At 49.6% G+C, this 20,387-nt stretch overlaps 3 protein-coding genes and 1 long non-coding RNA gene across 8 annotated transcripts in view; 2 read left to right on the plus strand and 2 right to left on the minus strand.

The window, feature by feature from the left end:
• Positions 1 to 10,715, minus strand: part of SMG5 (SMG5 nonsense mediated mRNA decay factor) — a 26,784-nt gene extending 16,069 nt beyond the window's left edge. The window contains exons 1-7 of one of the 3 annotated variants that reach the window (XM_028502504.1): positions 10,477 to 10,714; positions 5,748 to 5,846; positions 5,111 to 5,234; positions 4,581 to 4,737; positions 2,523 to 2,612; positions 1,496 to 1,585; positions 729 to 807 (exon numbers count right to left, since the gene is read on the minus strand). In XM_028502504.1, coding sequence (XP_028358305.1) covers positions 729 to 807; positions 1,496 to 1,585; positions 2,523 to 2,612; positions 4,581 to 4,737; positions 5,111 to 5,234; positions 5,748 to 5,846; positions 10,477 to 10,550 — 713 coding nt within the window. In that variant the 5' untranslated portion in view covers positions 10,551 to 10,714. Of the gene's footprint in view, positions 1 to 728; positions 808 to 1,495; positions 1,586 to 2,522; positions 2,613 to 3,951; positions 4,479 to 4,580; positions 4,738 to 5,110; positions 5,235 to 5,747; positions 5,847 to 10,476 lie in introns of those variants that run through there. The other 2 variants (XM_036015508.1, XM_036015509.1) reach the window with 2 other exon arrangements.
• LOC118498192 overlaps positions 8,017 to 20,387 on the plus strand; it is a 21,136-nt gene continuing 8,765 nt past the window's right edge. Inside the window, exon 1 of the long non-coding RNA XR_004900715.1 lies at positions 8,017 to 8,312. This is a non-coding gene — a long non-coding RNA (uncharacterized LOC118498192). The remainder of the gene's footprint in view (positions 8,313 to 20,387) is intronic.
• On the plus strand, positions 11,897 to 17,386 carry TMEM79 (transmembrane protein 79). Of its 2 annotated transcripts, none has more exons than XM_028503201.2 (4): positions 11,897 to 12,441; positions 13,242 to 14,042; positions 14,312 to 14,525; positions 16,751 to 17,386. In XM_028503201.2, the coding sequence occupies exons 2-4, from the start codon at positions 13,283 to 13,285 to the stop codon at positions 16,956 to 16,958; spliced, it is 1,182 nt and encodes a 393-aa protein (XP_028359002.1). In that variant the 5' UTR covers positions 11,897 to 12,441; positions 13,242 to 13,282; the 3' UTR covers positions 16,959 to 17,386. The 2 variants fall into 2 exon arrangements, with proteins under 2 accessions (XP_028359002.1, XP_028359001.1); XM_028503200.2 differs by having other exon boundaries at positions 11,898 to 12,441; positions 13,122 to 14,042.
• The window catches only part of LOC114489171 (glycosylated lysosomal membrane protein), a 2,959-nt gene continuing 570 nt past the window's right edge, over positions 17,999 to 20,387 (minus strand). Inside the window, exons 2-6 of one of the 2 annotated variants that reach the window (XM_036015510.1) lie at positions 19,989 to 20,315; positions 19,664 to 19,864; positions 19,322 to 19,540; positions 18,611 to 18,867; positions 17,999 to 18,501 (exon numbers count right to left, since the gene is read on the minus strand). In XM_036015510.1, coding sequence (XP_035871403.1) covers positions 18,336 to 18,501; positions 18,611 to 18,867; positions 19,322 to 19,540; positions 19,664 to 19,864; positions 19,989 to 20,315 — 1,170 coding nt within the window. In that variant the 3' untranslated portion in view covers positions 17,999 to 18,335. The remainder of the gene's footprint in view (positions 18,502 to 18,610; positions 18,868 to 19,321; positions 19,541 to 19,663; positions 19,865 to 19,988; positions 20,316 to 20,387) is intronic. The other variant, XM_028503165.2, reaches the window with a different exon arrangement.

Genomic DNA, 20,387 nt, shown 5'->3' on the forward strand with positions numbered 1-20,387 from the left:
TAAGCTATGAAAACCACCTTATTCTCTTACTTTGAAGCCCAATTCACTACAAAACCTCTTCTAGAATAACTGGGTCCATAAGGAGACTCCAGCCCTGGCTGGGTAGCAACAGTGAGTCTCCCAGCTCCCCTGGCAGCTTATTTCTCACCAGAATGTAATCGATGGCATTCTGGTTTACCTACCGGTCTCATGTGCATTTGGTGATGGTGACTCAGTAGCATAATCAACTTTGGATGCCCTGTAAAAGTGTTTACCTGACACTAAAACACTGTATGTCAACTGTAACTGAAAAATAAAACATTATTTTTAAAAATGTTTTTTTATCCTAAGAGCTGATTGTCAGATCCGAGGAAGCTGGTCCCCCACACTATTATCCCTGTCACCTCGAAACACAGAAGCTCTACAATTCCGAGGTTCCTGTCAGAGGCTACTTTGGTAACATTTTATCAACTCTGTCGAATTTATTTCCTCCTCCAAGATGACAATCCTGTATTTTGCATAAGATAGCAAACAGTTACATTAGTTGCCCAAGTGCCTACAAATCCAGGTGGCTGGGTGAAAAGCAGCAGAACTTCCCAGGTGCCCTCGACAGGAGGGACCCCTCAATCTCAGCAGTCCCCTGTACACATCAGCCAGGAGCTAGAGAAGGGAGGATGAGGAGAGAGAAAACAAAGCAGGACTGGCATGGATGTGAAAACAGGCTTGGGGAAGAAGCAGCAAGTACTCACCAGCGCAAGTAGCAATACATGGCTTCCACGTTATAGTACCTACTGCCTGCAAGCGTGCCCAGCTGGTTGAAGGGCATTCCTGGGGGGGAGGGGGGAGAGAGGTCACACAGCCTGTAGCCATAATACTCACCCAAAGCTGCCAGGCCCAACCAAAGCTAAGCATTAGAGAAAACTCCTGGGGAAAAGAGTTGAGTCTGCAGGTGTCTAGGTGATTAGCAGCTTAATTTTATTCCTCCAGGGCATTAATGATCACAGACTCAGTCTATTCCCTGGCCTGCTAAGGATTTCAGCACTGATGGGCGCCGTTCCTTCAGCAGCAGCTGGGACTCTTCCAGGGCTGACAGAACTCCATGAGGCCTTGTCCTCTAACCCAGCTCAGTTTCCCACCTCTGAGATCTCCTTCCACTAATCCCCGTCTCTCCCTGTAACGGAACCTAATCCCTTCTCTCCCTGTGCATCCTGGGGGCAGGCAGATGAAGCACAGTCTGCTCTTTCTACACAGATCTCAGGGACAGGGAAGCCCTCTTCTCTCCTTTTCTTCTGCCTCCCTCCTTCTTCATTCAAGACTTTCCCATTTCTCTTCCCCTTCTACCATCTTATTAGTGCGCATTACAAAGGAGGAGAATGCATAACAAAGGTGAGGTACAAGAGAACTGAGTGAGGGAAAGACCCAGGGGAAAGTGAGTATGGCCTGCCTGCCATCTCAACATTGTCCTCTTCTTGGGAAATGATGCTGGGCTGGGAGGCCCAAACAAAGGTCCACTTACCAATCTGGGGAGCTACTGACAGGGCTTGGTAGTAAAATCTCTCAGCTAGCAGCTCGGTGTCTACACCAGCTAATTCATTCTGATATCGTGCTGCAGGAGAAAGAGGAGGAAAGAAATGCAATGGTCCTGTGTTTCAGAAAACCCACCCCTCATCCGGCAGTCCACTCTGAGAAGCTGCACTAAGATGCTGGGAGGAAGACACCCGAACTAGGAGGCCAGCTGCATGGGCCTCCAACAGTCTTAAACGTACATGACTATGGGCGAATTGTTCGACTCTCTCTTCCTTGTTGGTAAGTTCTACTCTATATAAAGTACAGCTAGTGTTTGTAAAATAAACAAGCTCTTTTCATGATCTCGTCCCAGTGAAGAGAAGCAGCATATATAATACTCGGAAAGTCCTCTGATACTGGTTCTGGAATGCAACTACTGAATTCTAGAGAGAGGTTACTAATGACACTCGGTCTAATGTGAAATGGCTCATTCTCTCTGTGCAACCTGCCTCTGAGGGTCCAAGGAGTGGGCTTGGGGCAGGAAGAGAAGGAGCCTCAGCTCAATAAAAGACAATGCACCCAATAGCCACACACCAGCAGCCTAATGAGTACCTTTTGTCTATAAGGACGGGAGACCCAGGAATCACAGAGAGAGTACTTTTCCATTCTGAGAAACTGCTGTCAGTCAGGTAAGTCCTCCCTGAGGACTGATTTCAATTCCTCTAGGACCATGGAGAGGAAAAAAACTCAAAGGAGAAATTAAAATCTTCCTAACGCACTTCTGAAACTGAGTTAGCACCCTGACTTTCTCAAAGCTCAAAGACATTTTCCTTTTTCTGTGTTCACTGATCTTCTCTGACTTACAGAAAAGCAGTGAAAAGAAACGAACATTGTAAGCAGTCGAAAAGGAGAACGTTATCAGAGGCCAAAATAATCGTCTTGCTCTCAAATAACATAACAGGTGGTACCAACAACTGAAGCAGCTTGAGCCTGTCCTGTAGCCTGAAACAGAGAAAATGAAAAGTTCGTATTCTTACACAAATCCCCCAGGTACACCAGACATCGATGGCATGCCATCTGTGCCCAATCCATCTCCTTCCCTGAGGCAGACACTGGCTTCTTGCATCCTGAGAGAGAGAGAGAGAGAGAGAGAGTGATTTATGAGACTATTCCTCTCCCCCTACCTATGAGGAAATACTTTCCTAGGTGGACAAAAGAATTCAAGAATCCAGGGTTAGTCTTAGAACACTATTTTAAGGAACAGAGGACACTCATACAGGACATAGAAGAGACACACAGGTTTGCAGGTAGGACTCATTCACAGGACAGGAAGAAATGGAAGAGAAGGACTAGGGTCCTCAACCTAGAACAGCTCCCTGGAGGAAGTTCATGTGAAAGGTCACCTAGACCTTCTAGAAAGCCTACAAAGGCTTCCAGAAAGGAAGAATGCATGAGGTTCAAGTGTGAGGACAGTTGTGGGTGCCTTGGGTAGAAGATTCCTATATAAAGATAAAAGGTTTGGGTAAAGAATAGAAACTTGTCCAGGAAGAATGGAATGTGGGCCCTGACTGGTGTGCCTCAGTGGACTGAGCACTGGCCTGTGAACCCAAAGGTCGCCAGTTCGATTCCCAGTCAGGGCACATGCCTGGGTTGTGGAATAGGTCTCCAGTAGGGGGCACTTGAGAGCAAACCACACACTGATGTTTCTCTCCTTCTCTATCTCCCTCCCTTCCCCTCTCTCTGAAAATAAATAAATAAAATCTAAAAAAAAAAAAAAAAAAAAGAATGGAATATGAACAAGGGTCCTGGCTCCTGCCTAGGAGAAGAGAACCACAGAGGAGTAGGCAGCAGATTGGACAGTCTGAGCACAAAGGAGACAAGGTGAGTTTGCCTTTGCCTGAGGATGGTGGTGGCTGGGCTTTCACCTCCTTGAAACTGCAGCTCAGAAAGCCTGAGCTCGTTGGGAGGCAGTCTCCCATGTGCTAGGTACTGGTCTAAGTGTCTTACAATATCAACTTAGCTGAGCTTCACAGCAGCCCCACGAGGTAGTTACTCCTCTGACTCCCATTTTACAGCTAAGGGAGTAACAGTCAAACAGACCACAGTCCAACACTGGGGGAGTGGCAGAACCGGGATTCAAAGGAAGTCTGGCTCTAGAGACCACCCTTTCACCTACTCCACCTTGCACCCTTCTCCTGGGTTTGCAGCTCCCATTCTGAAAAGCCCTTCCTAATGTTTCTAGAGAGACATTTCTTAGTTGGCTGAATGGAGAAAATATCAATAAAGGGGAAAAAACTAAAGTGGTTTGGGGAACCAACCTTTTGAAGTAAAGGTTCTTAATCTTCTTTTTAGGCTACAAACCCTCTGGCCATCTGGTATAAAGCCTATGCGTGCTGTATCAGATGAATGTTGTTTATTTTTAAATGATGGTTTTAAATGCACAAAATACAGTGCTGGGCTTCTGACCAGAAAATGCTTCCACGTGGCAGCATGAACAAAACCTCCACCTCCGGCATGCAATGTCCATGCCCTGGTCAGGCAGGGGGGTTGGAGAAAGAAGGGAGGAGCACTAAAGGGAGGCCGAATTGGAGAGAAAACTACCAGCTATAGAAAAGGGAGGTAAACTGTAGCTGCCAGTACCTGAGATGGCTGAAAAAGAGATTTGCATTAGGTTGAAAGAATGTCCATAATATTGCCAACATTTCTACAAATTTCAATACTTTCATCAAACCCTTGGAAATAATCTCTGAAGTTAAAAGAAACAGTGCCAACGAAATTCAACTGGGAGAAGAAAACAAACGCTATTAAGACCATCTTCTAGTGCCAGACTTCCTCCAGATCATTCCATCCCTCCTCCTGACTCCATGTCAGTCTACAATCTCAGATCATCAGAAGGCTCTCTTTCTTCTTAAGATCTTCACCCTAATCCATATACTTGTTTGGGTAAGTCCAAACTTCATGCACCATTTGTACGTCTTGCCAGAACCTTCTCTGCCTGGCCGGGTCACAAGCTACGTGAACCCTGAGGGATAAGACGACCAGAGGTGGAGGCATATGAACATGCCCCTTAAGCTCACCTTTCAGAGTTCACTAACCTATGAGGGGGTCGGTGACATGGGTCCAGTCGATGCAGCACTGCAGTTCAAGCTGGTAGTGGGACTGGATGTAGAGAAGGAGATGCTGGTAGAAGCCAATACCAGCGACCAGGTGTGTCCTGTAGGCACACTCCAAGGTGCTCCGGCTGTGGATATGCTAGAGATTTGGAAAGGGAAATGACTGGCTAAGCAACAAACTCAGAGTACTGCTTCTCCCTCCCTAACCTCTTTCATCTCACTGAGGAAATAAACTCTTCTTGGCTCTGGAAATTAATCCACACCTCCTCTTAATTATGAACCATCCCCACATCTTTAAATCTATTTTGCCCTTAGGTCTCCCCCCTCCTGGTATCAGGCTCCCATCCTTCCCCAGTCCTAATTCTATCTAATGCCCTCCCTCCCTTCTGCCATCTCTTCTTTGGCTTTCCTATCTCTATCTGTGCTCCAGCCCACTTTCCTAGCTATCTCTTCCTTCCTTAGCTTCCCCTCTTAAAAAAAATTTCTTCCCAAGACCTAGGATCTCACCTTACCTTTTTGTTAGTCTTGATAAGCTGGATAACTTCATAGTATACCTTTCTCCATAGCAGCTCCTCAGCCTTCCTTCCATAGTCCACTGGGTGCAGGAACATAAGCTTGACACAGAGTTCACGCAGCCTGGAAGGGTGCAGAGGACCATGAGAGACTGCCCATTCCTTGATGAACAACACAAGAAATGAAAGCAAGGAGGTATCTGCCAATGCCCTACCAACAAAGCTCTGGCCCTCCCAGGAGACATCTGGGCTCAGTCAGTATGACCCAGGACAACATCTGTGCTAGAAGGCAGCGGGAGCCCCAAAAGACAGACAGGAGCAGTAAGAACTTTAATAACCTTCTCCTTCTTTCCTTGCATCCTTCTCTCCTTTTTATCCCCTCTTTTTTGCCTTTTGTTTAGTATGGCCAATTCCCCTAACTCAAATGCCACTCTATGGCACCAGTCTATTAGATGTAGAAGGTGCAGAGAGAGTGAAGGATCGCCATCTCCTCTCCCTGGAGGACCAGAGACTCCACAGCACATTACTGTACCACAAGGACAGGAGGTAAGAGAGAACATGAATCTGTATGTGATGCTTTCCAGTCAAGAGAGGTAGAGAAACTATAAGGATCTATGATTTAGTATCTCTAGCTTACTTGTTCCTCAGGCTAATGTTCTCCGGTTTGAACACTTCTTGATAAGCGGTTTTGTTGCAAAGGATGAGGTCAAGTCGATGCACAGCCTCCACCACAGCCCTGCAGGGAAATACAGGCAAACAGCCCCTGAGCCATGCAAATGATCTGCCTAGCATGCTAAGGCACTGACCCTAAAGGAAGAGCTAAAAAATTAGGGATGGGGAAATGAGAAGGATGCAGGATGAGCTCTTAAAAAAAAAAAAAAGAAAGAGACAAGATCATTAGTCTCCATCCCGATACAGCAGCCCCCCCGCTCAGGGAATATCTGGCAATGACAGAGACAGTTGTGATTGTCACAACTCATTTAGAGAGTGGTAGACACCCCACAATACACAGGACAGTCCACCACAATAACGATCCCACCCAAAATGTAAACAGTGTCAAAGAAGAGAAACCCTGTGATATGGGAAGGTAGACCCTCCCAAGGGAAAGAGCATTGGCTATGATCCCAGGCAGAAAATCTAGGGAATGACCCTTGGCTACGCCTTACTAACTCTAACTTTGGGCAGCAAATTACATAACCTCTTCAAGCCTCAGTTACCACATCCATAAAAATGGAGAAAATAGCAGCAGCTACCACAAAGGACTGTTGTCAGGGTTAAATAAAATAATTTATATATAGCACTGGTACATAGTGGGTATTCAATAATGGTGGGATGAATGAATTATTATAATATAAGAACATATTATCTCTGACAGAAAGGAACCGTATTCATAATATAAAATTCTGTTTTGGAATAGTGGGGTATGGGAAAATAGGGTGGGGGGCTTCCTGAGCTTCCTTATCATAAGGTCTTCTGGATTCTGCTGAAGGAATTGTTTGTTCAATACAGAGAGTGTAGACTCTGGAAACACACTGCCTGGGTTCAAATCCTGGCTCTAATTCTTCCCAGCTATGTGGTCCTGAGCAAAATACCTAACTTCCTTATTTCTCAGTTCTCCCATTTATAAAACAGGAATAACATTATCACCTACTTTGTGAGGATTAAATTAGTTAATACAAAAAGCACTCATAACAGTGCCGCACATGTATTAAGTGCTCAATATGTATGAGTCTCCATCCTTCTTATTAAAAGACTGAGAGACTCCAGCCACTAACAGAAAAGGCCAAGGAAACTCCACAGATGGCTAGTAAGTGCCAGATGTAGGTCATCTCTGGAAGGGTAAAACCCAGAGGATGACAGACAGCAGCTGGGAGAACAGCTGAACTGGCTATAACTCTGAACACAAAAGCAACCAAAAACCAAGCAGTGATCATTGTGGCCCAAAACAATCCAGGATTGTTTCAGAATACTGAAGCAATCAGTATTGCTCCTGGGCTGGGGAAGGTGGGCCTCAGCAGGTGAGCACCCTGTAGTGCCTCAGGTGGTACACCACTGAAAGTTGCCCTTTACAGGGCAAAGTGACCACCAGTACCCAGATGAGTGGGTAGGAGGGTAATCAAGGCCTTCTCACAAACAATCTCAAGAGTTCAGCATTTCTCCAAACACTTTCTGGACGACACTCTAACCAACTGGCTGCCTAGACATGGGAGCCAAGCACTTCTGCTCAGCCCGGCCCTTGATGCCCGGGGCAGCGTCAGGCAGCAATCAGTGATCTACTCCATACCAGCTTAGTCCCCAGGGCAGGGCTTTTAACTTCAGCCCACAGTAGGTGAGAGGAGTATGTGTATGTGTGTGTGTGTTTTATGGACAGGCTCCAGAGCTCTCCTTAGAGCCTCAATGCCAACAGTTTAATAACCACTACTCTAACACATTCTACTTGCAAATTCTTTCTTAAAAAATATTTTATTTATTGCACCCGGCTGCTGTTGCTCAGTGGATTGAGTGTGGGCTTGTGAGCCAAAGGGTTGCCAGTTCCATTCTTAGTTGGGGCACATACCTGGGTTGTGGGCCAGGTCCCCGGTAGGGAGCACATGAAAGGCAACCACACATTGATTTTTCCCCTCTCCTTCTCCCTCCCTTCCCCTCTCTAAAAATAAATAAAATATTTAAATATTTCCTATGTCTCTTCTTTCCTTGCCATTCCTTCTACCAGTGCTCTTAAGATGCCACTCACCATTTTCAAAAAATAAAGATTTTATTTACTTATTTTTAGAGAGTGGACGGGAGAAAGAATGAGAGGTAGAGGAACATCAATATTGTGAGAGAAACATCAATGGGTTACCTCTCAACCCACAAACTAGCACGTTCCCTGACTGGGAATCGAACTGGCGACCTTTTGGTTCGCAGGCCAGCACTCAATTCACTGAGACACACCAGCCAGGGGTAATTACAAATTCTTAAACATGAGAGGACTCAGGACATTTTTCTCCATTCCACATCAGATTACAAGCTCCTGCACTAAATTGTAATATCCTTTAGAACAAAACCACAAAAACTGTCCTGTGTCTCATTCACCATTGTAATCCCAGGACAAGCAGTGTTAAAAAAAGAAAAACATTCCCTGGCCAGGTAGCTCAGTTGTTAGAGTGTCATTCAGATACTCCAAGGTCACAGGTTTGATCCCTGGTCAGGGCACATACAAGTATTAATCAATGAGTGCATAAGTGGAACAACAAATTGATGCTTCTCTCCCTTCCTCTCTCTAAAATATATATACACATATATTTTAAGTTAATTGGTATAATTAATTAATTGGTGCCTGTATCCCTTCCAACATCTCTTCTCCAGTTGCTTTTTCTTCTAAGGAGCTTAAAACATTTCAGAATTTCAGCCCTGCATGGTGTGGCTCACTGGGTTGAGCACCAGCCTGCAAACCAAAAGGTTTAATTCCCAGTCAGGGCACATGCCTAGGTTGCAGGCTAGTTCCCCAATTAGGGGTGTGCAAGAGGCAACCTAGTGACGCTTCTCTCCCTCCCTTCCCTTCTCTCTGAAAATAAATAAATAAAATCTAAAATTTTTTTTCCAGAATTTCATTTCTGAAAACAGTTTCACTGTGGGACTGTCCCAAATTTACTAAAGCTCAGACTAACAGTTTTGTAGTCTAAGAACAAAGTTATCTTTAGCAGAGAAATCACATCTTCCTTGCTATAATAAAGAATAAAAAGAGCCCTGACTGCTGTGGCTCGGCTGGAGAGGCACTAACCCGCAAAGTAAACGGTTGCTGGTTCAATTGCCAGTCAGGGCACATGCCTGGGTTGAGGGTTTGGTTCCCGGTCAGGGTGCATACAAGAGGCAACCAAATGATGTTTCTCTCCCTCTCTTTGTTCCTCCCTTCCCCTCTCTTTAAAAATAAATAAATAAAATCTTTTTTTAAAAAAAGAATAAAAACAGAGACCTGCCTGAGATTTCCACTATGCTCAAAGCCAACAGCATACAACTACAGGGGGAGATACCCATGTTAACCACACATGCAAACACATCAGTTTAAATCAGTCAGTCCTATGAAGGCTGTGACTTGAGGAAGAGCTACATTTGACAATGATTAGAAAGATGACCACAGCCTTCACCTGCGTCTCATTCACTACTGAGACACAGGAATCCTGCAGACACTGCCCATGCTGTCTGATGGGCAGCACTGACACTTGACAGCATGACAAGGCACATGTCCCACCCCCAGCCACCTCCTCACCACTGGGGTGGCCCAGTGGAAGCCCAGGAGCTGCTGGATTGGATCTTTTCTATTTTGGGAAAAGGCTATACTCCCCAGTCTTCTGACTTACGAAGCCAGAGAAGGCAGGATGCCTCCTCAAAGGAGAAAAGACAACATGCTCTTCACTCTTTCCCTGCCAGGATGGGGCGCGGGGCTCATCACAGAGTAGTCTTCTCATGCCAACATCCTGTTCAGTAGAGCCTGAGCTAAATGAAAACTGCAAGCCCTACTCCCTATTAGAAGGCAGAAAACTCAACTTGATCTCTATGCTTCATTCTATTTTGATCCAGTTCTACAGCCCATGTTCCAGCTGCTTCACACAAAAAATCCTTGACCCAGGGTGGGAGAGTGCATACTAGCTTATTCCCAACAGAGGGCTGAAGATGTTGGAGTGGCACTGTGGAAATCAGAAACCAAGGATGTAAGTTGCCTGGCAAAAGACTGTAGTCATGAGGTTGAAAGCAGGAATCAGGAGTCCCAGGAGCCCTTAAATGGGCTCCCATGACCTAAGAACTCTCAGGACTCAAAGTCCATCATAGCCCTTCCAGTCCAACACAGTGTCTTCCAGCCTTTCTTTTCATTCAGATTCCCAAAAACTAGAGCCATAAGGGGCTTCAGGGTGTTATCAAATCCAAATCTCTCCTTTTAAGGATGATGGCGCTCCTGCCCAAGGTCACAGAGTGAGAGGTGGCAAGGCCCTGAACCTGGCTCTCTTGATTTCAGTTCAGAGCTCTTCCCAGAAGTCCTACAAGGTTCTTAACACTATTCCCCTCCTGGTTTTTCTCCAGCTCTGACCCCACCCTTTACCTTCTCAACCCCTCAATTCCCACCTTACCCCAAACTGGCAAAGCTCGGTACCCGCTCCGAGCTCACTACGCACTGCGGAGGGGATTCCCCACGTGCTTCCATCCAAACCTCCCATCCACCCAATTCCTTCATTCAACTACAGCCCGGGTTACGGGACCCCGCCCCCTGTTCCCTCCAAAATTGCACCCTCCACCTCCGCGAGCACCCAGGCACCGCCCGCCCAGAGGCCCCACCCCTCGCTGCCCCTTACTTCCCTCTGCAGCTGCACTCACGCACTGGCCCCTCTCACCGGTAGAGCCGCTTAGTGTGGAGGACTTTTGCTTCGGGTTCGCTGCTCTCCCCTGTGGCGGGGCCTTGGCTCATGGTTCCAGGGCCCAAGGGTGGCTCCCGGTCACAGGCCCCCACCACCCACCGCTACAGCCACCACGGCCGCCTCCGACCGTAGCCCCAGTCGCCACCACGGCCGGCCTTGCTTGGCCGCCATCGCTGTGAGGCGGCTGCCCCCGACAGCTCCTCCTCCGCGTACCAAATCTCGCGATAGCAGCTGCACAGTAGTGGACCAGTGGCCTGCTACCACCAAATCTCGCGAAATTCATTTTCCCTCCCGGGAAGTTGCCCGAACTAACTATGGGCAGCATATAGCATATCCTCTTTCCGGCTTTTTCAAGCCCGTAAGAAAAACTTTATTGACAAAGCTACCAGAGTGCGGACAGTGGACCCAGCCAAGGGGCTGAAGCTGAGTGGGGTAGATGAGCTCACGCTGGGAGCTGGGATCCTAACTTTGCTTTGTCCTATGGTGGTTATTAGCTCTATCATTCTGTTTCTCCCAAGTCCCTTTCAGATTACTGGTTAGAGTGATTCCAAGTTTCCCCTTTTTTTCCATTATTTAAACAAACAAACAAACAAACAAACAAACAAAAAATGTATGTGAAAGTTTTCTTGTAAAGGACTGAACACGAGTAAGACCGTCCAAGACTTGACTTGTACAAGTGCCTGAGCCCTTCAGCTCTCCCTCCCAAAGATTTACAGTCTAGCAAACATTTATTGAACACCTTCTGTTTTCCAGCCACAATGCTGGGTTCTGGAGACACAAAGATGAGCAACCCAGTCACTCTCCCGCCCTCACAAAGCTCAAATGACTTTAGAGGTAAGGTCCCACAGGAATAAGAAGCCACTCCCTCACGGTTCTGCCCCCTGGTCCTCCCACTGGAAAGATCAACTTGGATTCCTATTGCTTTCTTGGCCTTAAACCTAAGCTAAAAAGCAAGGAGTTTAGGGACCCTGTGCACCTGTTGTAATGGGAACATAAATCCCTCTTCCACTACTATGCTCCTGGTTCCAGCCACCAACCTTCTTTCTGTTCCTGAAACAGCCCAAGTCTTCCCTCTCATTGGTCTTTCACTTTCTGTTCCTCTGCCTGAAACTTTCATACTCCTCATTTCCCTTCAAGTCTCAGCTCAAATGGCACCTTGGAAAAGAGGTTTTTCCTACCGAAATAATGTTATTGATTTAAGATTTTATTTATTTATTTACTTATTTTTATAGAGGGTAAGGGAGGAAGAAAGAGAGGGAGAGAAACATTAATGTGTGGTGGCCTCTCAAGAGGACCCCACTGGGCTGACCTGGCCGGCAACCCAGGCGTGTGTCCTGATTGGGAACTGAACCAGTGAGCCTTTGATTCACAGACTGACAATCAATCCACTGAGCCACACCAGCCAGGGCTAGTCTTACTGATTTAGTTGCTAGGCTTTATTATGTTATGCCAGTAGAACAAGCTCCTCAAGAGCAGAGTCCTTGCCTGTCATCTTGTTCTCTCCCCTGTCTGTGCCTAGAATAGTGCCTAGCTAAAACTAGGTGCTCAATAAATATTGAATGAATAAGTGTAGAAATTCCACCTCTTTTCTGGGTATTCTGACCTACTCCAAATACCCTTTGATGCACAAACACGATGGTCCCCCTCTTTTTTTCCTGAGCTGGGAGCTCCTATACATCCCATTTGCCTAATACACACACTTACTTCTACGCCCAGCTGCACCTCCACTTTCAGAAAGGATGACATCCTCCTCTAATGCTTTTTCTGTCGGCAGATTCAGTAGGGCAGGGCCTGCCCCTTTAATCTGGGCCCCACCTGCTCTGGTCAGACTGGTTTGGAGACACAGGTAAAGCAAAAGAAAGGAATACTTGCAGAGCCAGCAGGGAGCTGGGCAGCTCCTTCGCAGAAGCTGGGGACCCTCCACCTCTCTCCAGATGGAAAGTAAGAGGTGGTCATGGGTCCAAATGGCAAGGGGTAGGAGACCTTTCAGGAGGTGGAGGGAGGGCGTCAGCCCCATCAGGAAGCAGTGAGACGAGGAATGGCAGGGTGAAGAGAAAGACAGGAGCAGAGGCATAGGAAACAGCCATGATTGGACTTAGGAGTCAGAATGCACAGATCTAGGCCCTCTGGAGATGGATGAGGTGAGCTAGTGAGGAGTTTAGAGATTGCCCAGTACCCAGACTGGAGACTGAAGAATAGGGTACACTTCTTTTGCCAGTTCTTTGGGACAGATTTGTCAGCAGATCACTAGTATCAGTTGCCAGGAGAGTTCCAAATGGGGATCTGCAGGGAGAAGGGGAGTTTTGAAGGTGAAGGGGGCAGCCTCTCTGTCCACAAGGAGATCCTTAGTGGGAAAGGAGCTCTTAACAAAATTTTAGACACCTCCTCTTCCTCCCATTCTTGCATTAGGGTGGCAATGACCCTAGGGGTTTTGGTGGAGGTGGGTAGAAGGTGTGGGTGGAGACTGGCTGAGGCCAAAGCTGCCAGGGCCTGTGCCCCCTGATGCACCCTATCCTGCCGGACTACATTTGATGTTGGAAGGGTGTCTCCATTTCAGCTGCTCACTTCCATCCTGCTTCCTTCTCTTTCAACACCTTCCTCCATACCGTGTTCTCCCTAAGGTCCCAGAAGGGGCTAAATCCCATGAGGTCAGCTGTCCTGGAGAGTTTCAGTTCTATCAACCCATCTGAAGGGCCAGAGGACAGGAGCTTCTGACAGTTTTCCTCTGCTAACCTCCACAGTGACATGACCTCACCATAGCCTCCAGAACTGAGGTCCCAGGATGACAGAACCCGAGACCCTGGCCCTGCTGGAGGTGAAGGGGCCTGAGGCCCCAGAGAAGAGCCCACCCCAGGCCTTGGTCCCCAATGGCCAGCAGCCAGAAGGGGAGAGCGGGGCCAAATCCCCCGGTGCTGAATCCTCTAGAGTGGGGTCTTCAGCTGGGTCTCCCACAGCTGGAGAAGAGGCTGAGGATGGTCTAGACAGCACAGTAAGTGAGGCTGCCACCTTGCCCTGGGGGGCTGGCCCCCAGCTCAGCACCCCATTCCCGGACCCCCCTGGCTGGAGGGACATTGAGCCTGAGCCCCTGCAGTCAGAGCCACTCAGTAAGCTAGAGGAGTTGCCTGAAGATGACGCCAACCTGCTGCCTGAAAAGGCGGTCCGGGCCTTTGTGCCCATCGACCTGCAATGCATTGAGCGGCGGCCTCAGGAGGACCTCGTTGTGCGCTGTGAGGCAGGTGAGGGCGAGCGCCGCCAGACCTTCTTGCCCATCCGAACCACCCACCCGGAGCCCTCTGAGTGCAAGTGGGCCGAGGCTGTGGTAAGGCCACCAGGCCACGCCTGTAGCAGCTGCGGGAGCTGTGGGGGTCATGAGGGGTTGAGGGCCGTGGCCTCAGTGGGAGCCGCCCTCATCCTCTTCCCCTGCCTGCTATACGGAGCATACACCTTCCTGCCCTTCGATGCCCCTCGGCTGCCCACCATGAGTTCCCGCCTCATCTACACGCTGCGCTGCGGGGTCTTCGCCACCTTCCCCATCGTGTTGGGTGAGCTGGGGCCCTGAGGGAAGGGGGCATCTGAAAACTGGACTTGAGGTCAGAGCCTACCTGGCTTGGGGAGCAGGAGAGTTTCCCTTCACTCAACCTGGACCCTCAGGGCCTCGAACACCCTGCCACCTTATGTGCCTGTCCCCTCCCAGGAACCCCTGTGGAAAGCCCATGCCCATGAGCTCTCCACTACAAACCCTGCCCTTGCTTCCTGACTATGGTTCTATTCTGACCTAGTTCTATTCTCCACGCTCCCACCCCCAACCCAGGGATCCTGGTGTATGGGCTGAGCCTGTTGTGTTTTTCTGCACTGCGACCGTTTGGGGAGCCACGGCGGGAGGTGGAGATCCACCGGCAGTATGTGACCCAGTCAGTCCAGCTCTTCATCCTCTACTTCTTCAACCTGGCTGTGCTTTCCACCTACCTGCCCCAAGATACCCTCAAACTGCTCCCTCTGCTCACTGGCCTCTTTGCGGTCTCCCGGTGAGTTGGGGATGGGGGTGGGGCACAGGGAAGGTAATGGTGCTAGAGGGACCCAGGTCTGAATGTCTGGTGAACCAGGGACAGGGAGCTCTCTGGATCCTGCATCAGCCCAAATGTGTGCCCTGGAAAGGTGAGTTCACTCTCTCCCTTGCATCCTATCTTACCTAGTGGCAGGTGATCAGCTTGTATGTCTTCCTACTGGAAGTTGATTTCAGAGATATTTATACCATCTAGAACTGAAAGGGCTCTCGGGTGTCATGCAGACCAACCTCTCACCTATTGCAGCCACTCCTCTGTGACAGTCTGATCAGGTAGCCGTTAGCCTGTAGATGAACACCCCCTCTACCCAAGTGTTCAGTTCTTTGTAAGGCAGTCTGTTTCATTCTTCAAGGGTTCTCATTACTACAGTTCCTTACATTGTGCTATAAACCGCTGCCCTGATTGATCTCTGGAATTGCCTAGGACAAATTTGGACATTTGACAACAGCTCTTAATTCCCCCAGTTGAACAGCCTGCCCCCCTAGTGTTTACTCTGCCAAGTGGCCCTGATCCCTTCACTGTCCTGGGTCCTTCAGGCAGGAATTTCTCCTGCTTGTCAAGGGTATTGCCCTTCTGTTCATACAAACCAAATCTGCATTAGCTCTCATGGCAGCCACATCACTCTCCTTTCATTTAGAATTTATAGTCACCTGAAATCCTTAGGGGTACTTTTAGGTGAACTCCAGTTAACTCAGAAGGTACCTTTTAATTTCTGAAGCCAAATAAATGCAGGTCTTTACATTTTTTTCTGTAATATGTTTCCTTTTGTCACTTTTGATATACAACTCCAGATTGCTTTAACTGCTAAAACATTCTTCCTATCGAGCTAAAATTTGTTACTTCAGGTTTGGGTTTGTAGGCTGGCACTCAGTCAACTGAGCCACACCAGCCAGGGCTTGTCTTCCTGTTACTTCTGAGTATAGTGTAGTGGTCACCGACCCCTCCACCCTCCTATCAGCCAGCCCTGCATTAGATATTTCCTGAGATAAATGTTCAGCTCACGTAACTCCACCTCCCTGTAGGGGAATGCTGCTCTCAGATACAGGTTGGCTTAAGCAGTAAGAATCATCAGGGAGCTAAAGAAGACTCAGAGATTGTCTGGTCCATCTGACCCATTTCATAGAGAGGGAATCATGACAGATTGGGGGAGAACAGCTGTTCAGGTCAGCCAGCGGAAAAGGCAGGATGGGAATCCTAGTCCTTTCCCTCCCTTATCCAAGGTTCTGTTCTCTACCATGGGCAAGTCACTTAAGCATTTCATGTCTCGGTTTCATCATCCATATCATCTATAAAATGGAGTTGTGAGGATTAAATGAGTTCATTCATGTAGAGCGTGTAGAGTAGCCTGGTGCTGGGTAACGGTTTGCTAAATGTGGACTTTCATTAGCTCTGCTGCACCAGAACATGCTGCCTGCTGGTGCAGCAGAGAAACAGTAGCCACTCTTCCCTGTTTAACAGGTGAAAACACACAGGCACATCAATTCTGTAATAAGTGGTCCTTCATATATTAAGAGGAAGCTGCTGCCCTCTCCCAGAGGGGTATATATTTTGAGTGGATCTTATAAGAGGGGAGCTGTGGTTATGGCTCATTTATCCCTCTGGGCTTTAAGCCCTCCTGAAGCTGCCTTCCTTACTCTCTTCTTTTCTTCTGCCTCTCTGAAATGGAAGGAGAGGGTGATGAACAGGGTTGGGTTCAAATCACAGTTTTGGTATTTCCCAGATGTGTGACCTTGAATCAGTCTAACTTAACCCCCTTGGAATCTTAGTTTCTTCATCTGCAAAAGGGGAAATGAGGAAGGTGTTTATATACTGATAAAAATAATCCCTAAGGTATACAAAATGGGAGAAAAGTCAATGTGCAGAACTGGGGGAGGGAGGAAAACAAATCTTTTTGCTCATATACATATAAAAAATCACTTCTTACACAAAACCCCATAATATTGGATGATGGGGGTTGGGGTAGGAGTGGAGTAGAGGGAAGAGAGCAAATAGAGAGGCTGCCAGTCAGTCAGTAGAGGGGGAAGACATTTGACTATAAGCATTGGTACCTCTGAATTTTGAACCACGTAAAGTATCAGTCATATCCACCAGCACCCATCTACCTCCCTGGCCCTCTGTTCTTCCCACCTTCGCCTACTGCCAGTTAGCTGCCCTGGGGGTAGCCTGACCTTTTCTCGCCCTGGCAGGCTGATATACTGGCTGACCTTCGCCGTGGGCCGCTCCTTCCGAGGCTTTGGCTATGGCCTGACGTTCCTGCCCCTGCTGTCCATGCTAGTGTGGAACCTCTACTATATGTTTGTGGTGGAGCCTGAGCGCATGTTCACTGCCACCGAGAGCCGCCTGGACTACCCTGACTACGCCCGCTCGGACTACAGGCCCCGCCCCTGGGGCTGAGCAGCTATCCCGTCCCCAGCCTGGGTACCTGCATGGGATGAACCCCACTGACCTGACAGGGTCCCATCCAATCAGAGTTTGGACTGCCCCCACCTTTCTTCCCCAGTCAGGGCTGCCCTTCACCTTCTGGGCCTGGGATGGTCATGAGTGGGGGAGGTGGACTGACATTGTCTCGCAGGGAAGGAGGTGGACAGCCGTGTTCCTTAAGGATGCTGAAGGTGTGGGGCTAGGACCAGGAGGAGAAGCACGGTTCCTTCCTGAGCAGCCTCCCACCATAGCCACTAGGGCCCACCCCTGCTGGACTCGGCTTCACTCTCCAGCCTCCTACGAGGTAGTGGGCAGAGCTGCAGCCAAAACTCTGACCGTTTCTGTGCCAGTTGTCTAAGCAGAGGGCCTCACAGAGACTGGAAATATTGCTCATGCCTAAAGGTTGGACATCAGGTCAAATAGGACTCTTATGTCCCATAAAACCATCCTGGGGGCCTGGGTTGAGGACCTTCCACGACTGGCCCTCACAGGTCCTTTAGCCTCAGCGAAGACTATTACAACTGCCCCAGCCCAAAGCTGCTGCTTCCTCCCCTCCAGCCAACTAGGCCCCTGTAAAGTCCCACCTCCAAACTGCCCAGAAGAGAGGAGTGGACAGGAAAACCCAAGAGGAGCGTGTGTCTGTCTGTCTGCGTCCATGTATATGGTGGCTGGAGAGGGGTTGAGAGGCACATGGTTGGTGTTGGCTCCATGTGACGTGTGCGTGGGGGTGGGTGTAACAATAAACGACTACCACAGTCTTACTTGGTTTCCTTCTTCGTGCTTGCACCCTGGTCTCAAGTGTCCCTTCCTTGTTTGATTCTTACTGCCCCAGAAGCCTCCCTGCTGCACATGATGGAGAGTGGCTGGCAGGAACCTCAGTCTCATGTCAGGACAGAGAACTATACCTGGTGAGAAAACGGGGCCATACGCAGAAACCTGCCTTCCGCACCCATCTCTTAGCCCTCTCATTCCCTGGAATCAACCCAATAAACACTCGCACACAGAGAGGCAAGCCCTGTGGAAAAAATAAGTCTATTTCATGCCCGCAAGGCAGCCATCAGAAAGCCTTTCATTTTGGCCTGTGAGTCCCATCCTAGAGAAGTGGGGGCTGGAGGGGCAGGGAGCCAACTCTAAGGGCACCATCTCTCCAGCAATAACCCTGTCCCTGGTCCCTCTCCAGAGTCTGAAGGAAGCCCCACCCAGTGGTTCCCAGGACTTGAGGCTAGTCTCTGAGTTTCTGCAGTAAAGCAAGATGGGAGAAGCTGGCTGGGAACATTGACCCTCAAACCTGCAGGGGTTTGAGGCACAGCACACAGGTCCAGTAGTGTCGTTCCCTTTAAAGAATGGGCTTCAATTTATGGGCTGGTATTCTGAGTACTTCTTGGGGCCCAGCAGCAAAAACAGACCTCCTGCCAGCAGCATGAGCCCTGGGGCACCCAGGGCCACCACCATGATTCCTATGACAAGCGGGGACAAGGCATCCACTGGAGGGGTACCCACACCCAGGAGCATCGACCTAGGGAGAGCAGGGAAAGAGAAGCAAGCAGGCTTAGGAGGGAAGGCTGAGAGGCCCAGCCCTCCGCCCCTTCAACCTCCTGAGCCCTTGCCCAGGACCCGACTCTCACCAGCTGAGGTAGTGTTGGTCCCAGTAACCAGGGCCTGTAGAAGCCCCAAAGGTCAGATTGAAGACACAGAAGTTGTTCTGGGACCCAAAGAAGGCTCGGACAATGGGTGACTGGGGGAGAAGATATGCCAAGGTGGGATAAACAGGGGAAGCTTGGCAGGGAAGGGCTGATTCTCGGCTCCTCTGCCTCTGGGAGAAAGCCACTGGTCGCCACTGCACAAATCCTGATGGGAGGGAGCCCCATACCAGCTGGTCCAGCTAGGGAGGAAGGCACACAAGGCAAGGTAAGGAGGACTGCCCTGTGTCTGACCCTTCTGTACCCCACCCTTTCTCGGACTCCACTAGTTGTCCTGAGTCCTAGGCCTGGTTCTAGAACTCAAAGGCTGTTGTGCCAGAACCTCAACCTTTCCTCCGTAGAGAGGGGAGTTGGACTGGGTGAACACGTGTGCTTTTCCAGCCCTGTCTCTCTGCAAGCCTGAGCTCACTTCCTCCTCTGGGTCCCTAGGCCCTTGCACATCCCGCTTGTCAGAGCACTGAGTCCTGCCTGCACTGCCTGTCTTCTGTCCGTCCGGGCCAAATTCATTAGCATGGTGCCCAGCACTTAAGAGAGCTAAATAAAGTGTTGCTAAATGGTAAGTGGTTGAATGATTGTCTGAGGTGCTACCTGGGGTTCCATCTACATCCCCCACCATCTCTCGGCTGGCAGCCTGACCTGGAAGACAGCCGGTGCATATTCATCGTCGATGGAGTGCTGCTCTCTCAGTGAGGGGCAGTCGGAGCCCTGGCCCAAGGTGGCCACTTCCAGCCCAAAAAGGGAGCGGTTTCCTCGGGGAGAGACCCCAGTCAGGGCCACTTCTAGCTGGCAGGTGTCCACCGTGTGCAGGAGGCGAGGGGGTTGCGCCTGTCGGCCAGATCTGGAGAAGGCCTGCACCTAGGACAGATGAGGCGGGGGGGGGTAGGAAGCAGATGGTAGCCTGTGCTTGAAGGCCACCCCCATCATTAACTCCCACCCTCATAAACCAGCTTTTGAGTTTGTCTACTCCCACACCCTTACCCTGAAGGCCAGGCTGCCATTGGCAAAAGCCCTGGTGGGGTCATGATTGGGGTGGCCTCGAAACGTGGCGTTCAGGGCGGCAGGATCTAATGAGTCAGTGATGTTGTTCCAGGAGAAGTCAGCCAAGGCGTATGGTGGGTATGGTTTTCCTGGAGGCTTTGCTGCTGTATCAGACGAGTTGGTGCTGTCGAACTCAAACAGCTGGCAGGTGGAGTAGGGCGGGGAGGGGCTTGCCTGAGTCCAGCACTCTCCTGAAGCATGCCCCCAACCCAGCACTCACTGGAACCCATGCCCAGAATCTCACATCTGACTCTGCTTCACCCACCCAGGCTTCCGTTCCTCCAATTTGATGAACCTTCTCCTCTTCCCCTCGGTTCTCCCCCAACCTCCTCACCCTGGTAAAGACAAGGGCAGAAGAAAACTGGATGCTGTCCTTAGGGAGCACCATCAGGCCCCCGTCAGGCTCAGGGGACAGCAGGCGGCTCCAGTTGACACTCAGGATGCTGTGGGGAGTATTGGTGGCCACCAGCAGCACTGCTGGAGGCCCGAGGCTGCTCCACACATAGTGCAGCGTGGAGTTGGTGCCCACTGCCCGGATATGAAGCAGGTTCTCGGGGGGGCCCACATCACTGGGGATGACCACCAGAGACACCTGGAACATTGGCGTAGGGGAGAGTGAAGAAAACAGGATTAGGGAGAGACACAAGGCAAAGGAGAAGCTTGT

This window comes from Phyllostomus discolor, chromosome 14 (genome assembly GCF_004126475.2).
Source record: "Phyllostomus discolor isolate MPI-MPIP mPhyDis1 chromosome 14, mPhyDis1.pri.v3, whole genome shotgun sequence".
NCBI lineage: Eukaryota > Metazoa > Chordata > Mammalia > Chiroptera > Phyllostomidae > Phyllostomus > Phyllostomus discolor.

Coding starts and splice junctions, on each gene's coding strand:
- TMEM79 (XM_028503201.2), top strand. CDS start 13,283: ATGACAGAACCCGAGACCCTGGCCCTGCTGGAGGTGAAGGGGCCTGAG. Junction 14,043..14,311: donor CACCTTCCCCATCGTGTTGG/GTGAGCTGGGGC, acceptor CCCCCAACCCAG/GGATCCTGGTGTATGGGCTG. Junction 14,526..16,750: donor GGCCTCTTTGCGGTCTCCCG/GTGAGTTGGGGA, acceptor TCGCCCTGGCAG/GCTGATATACTGGCTGACCT.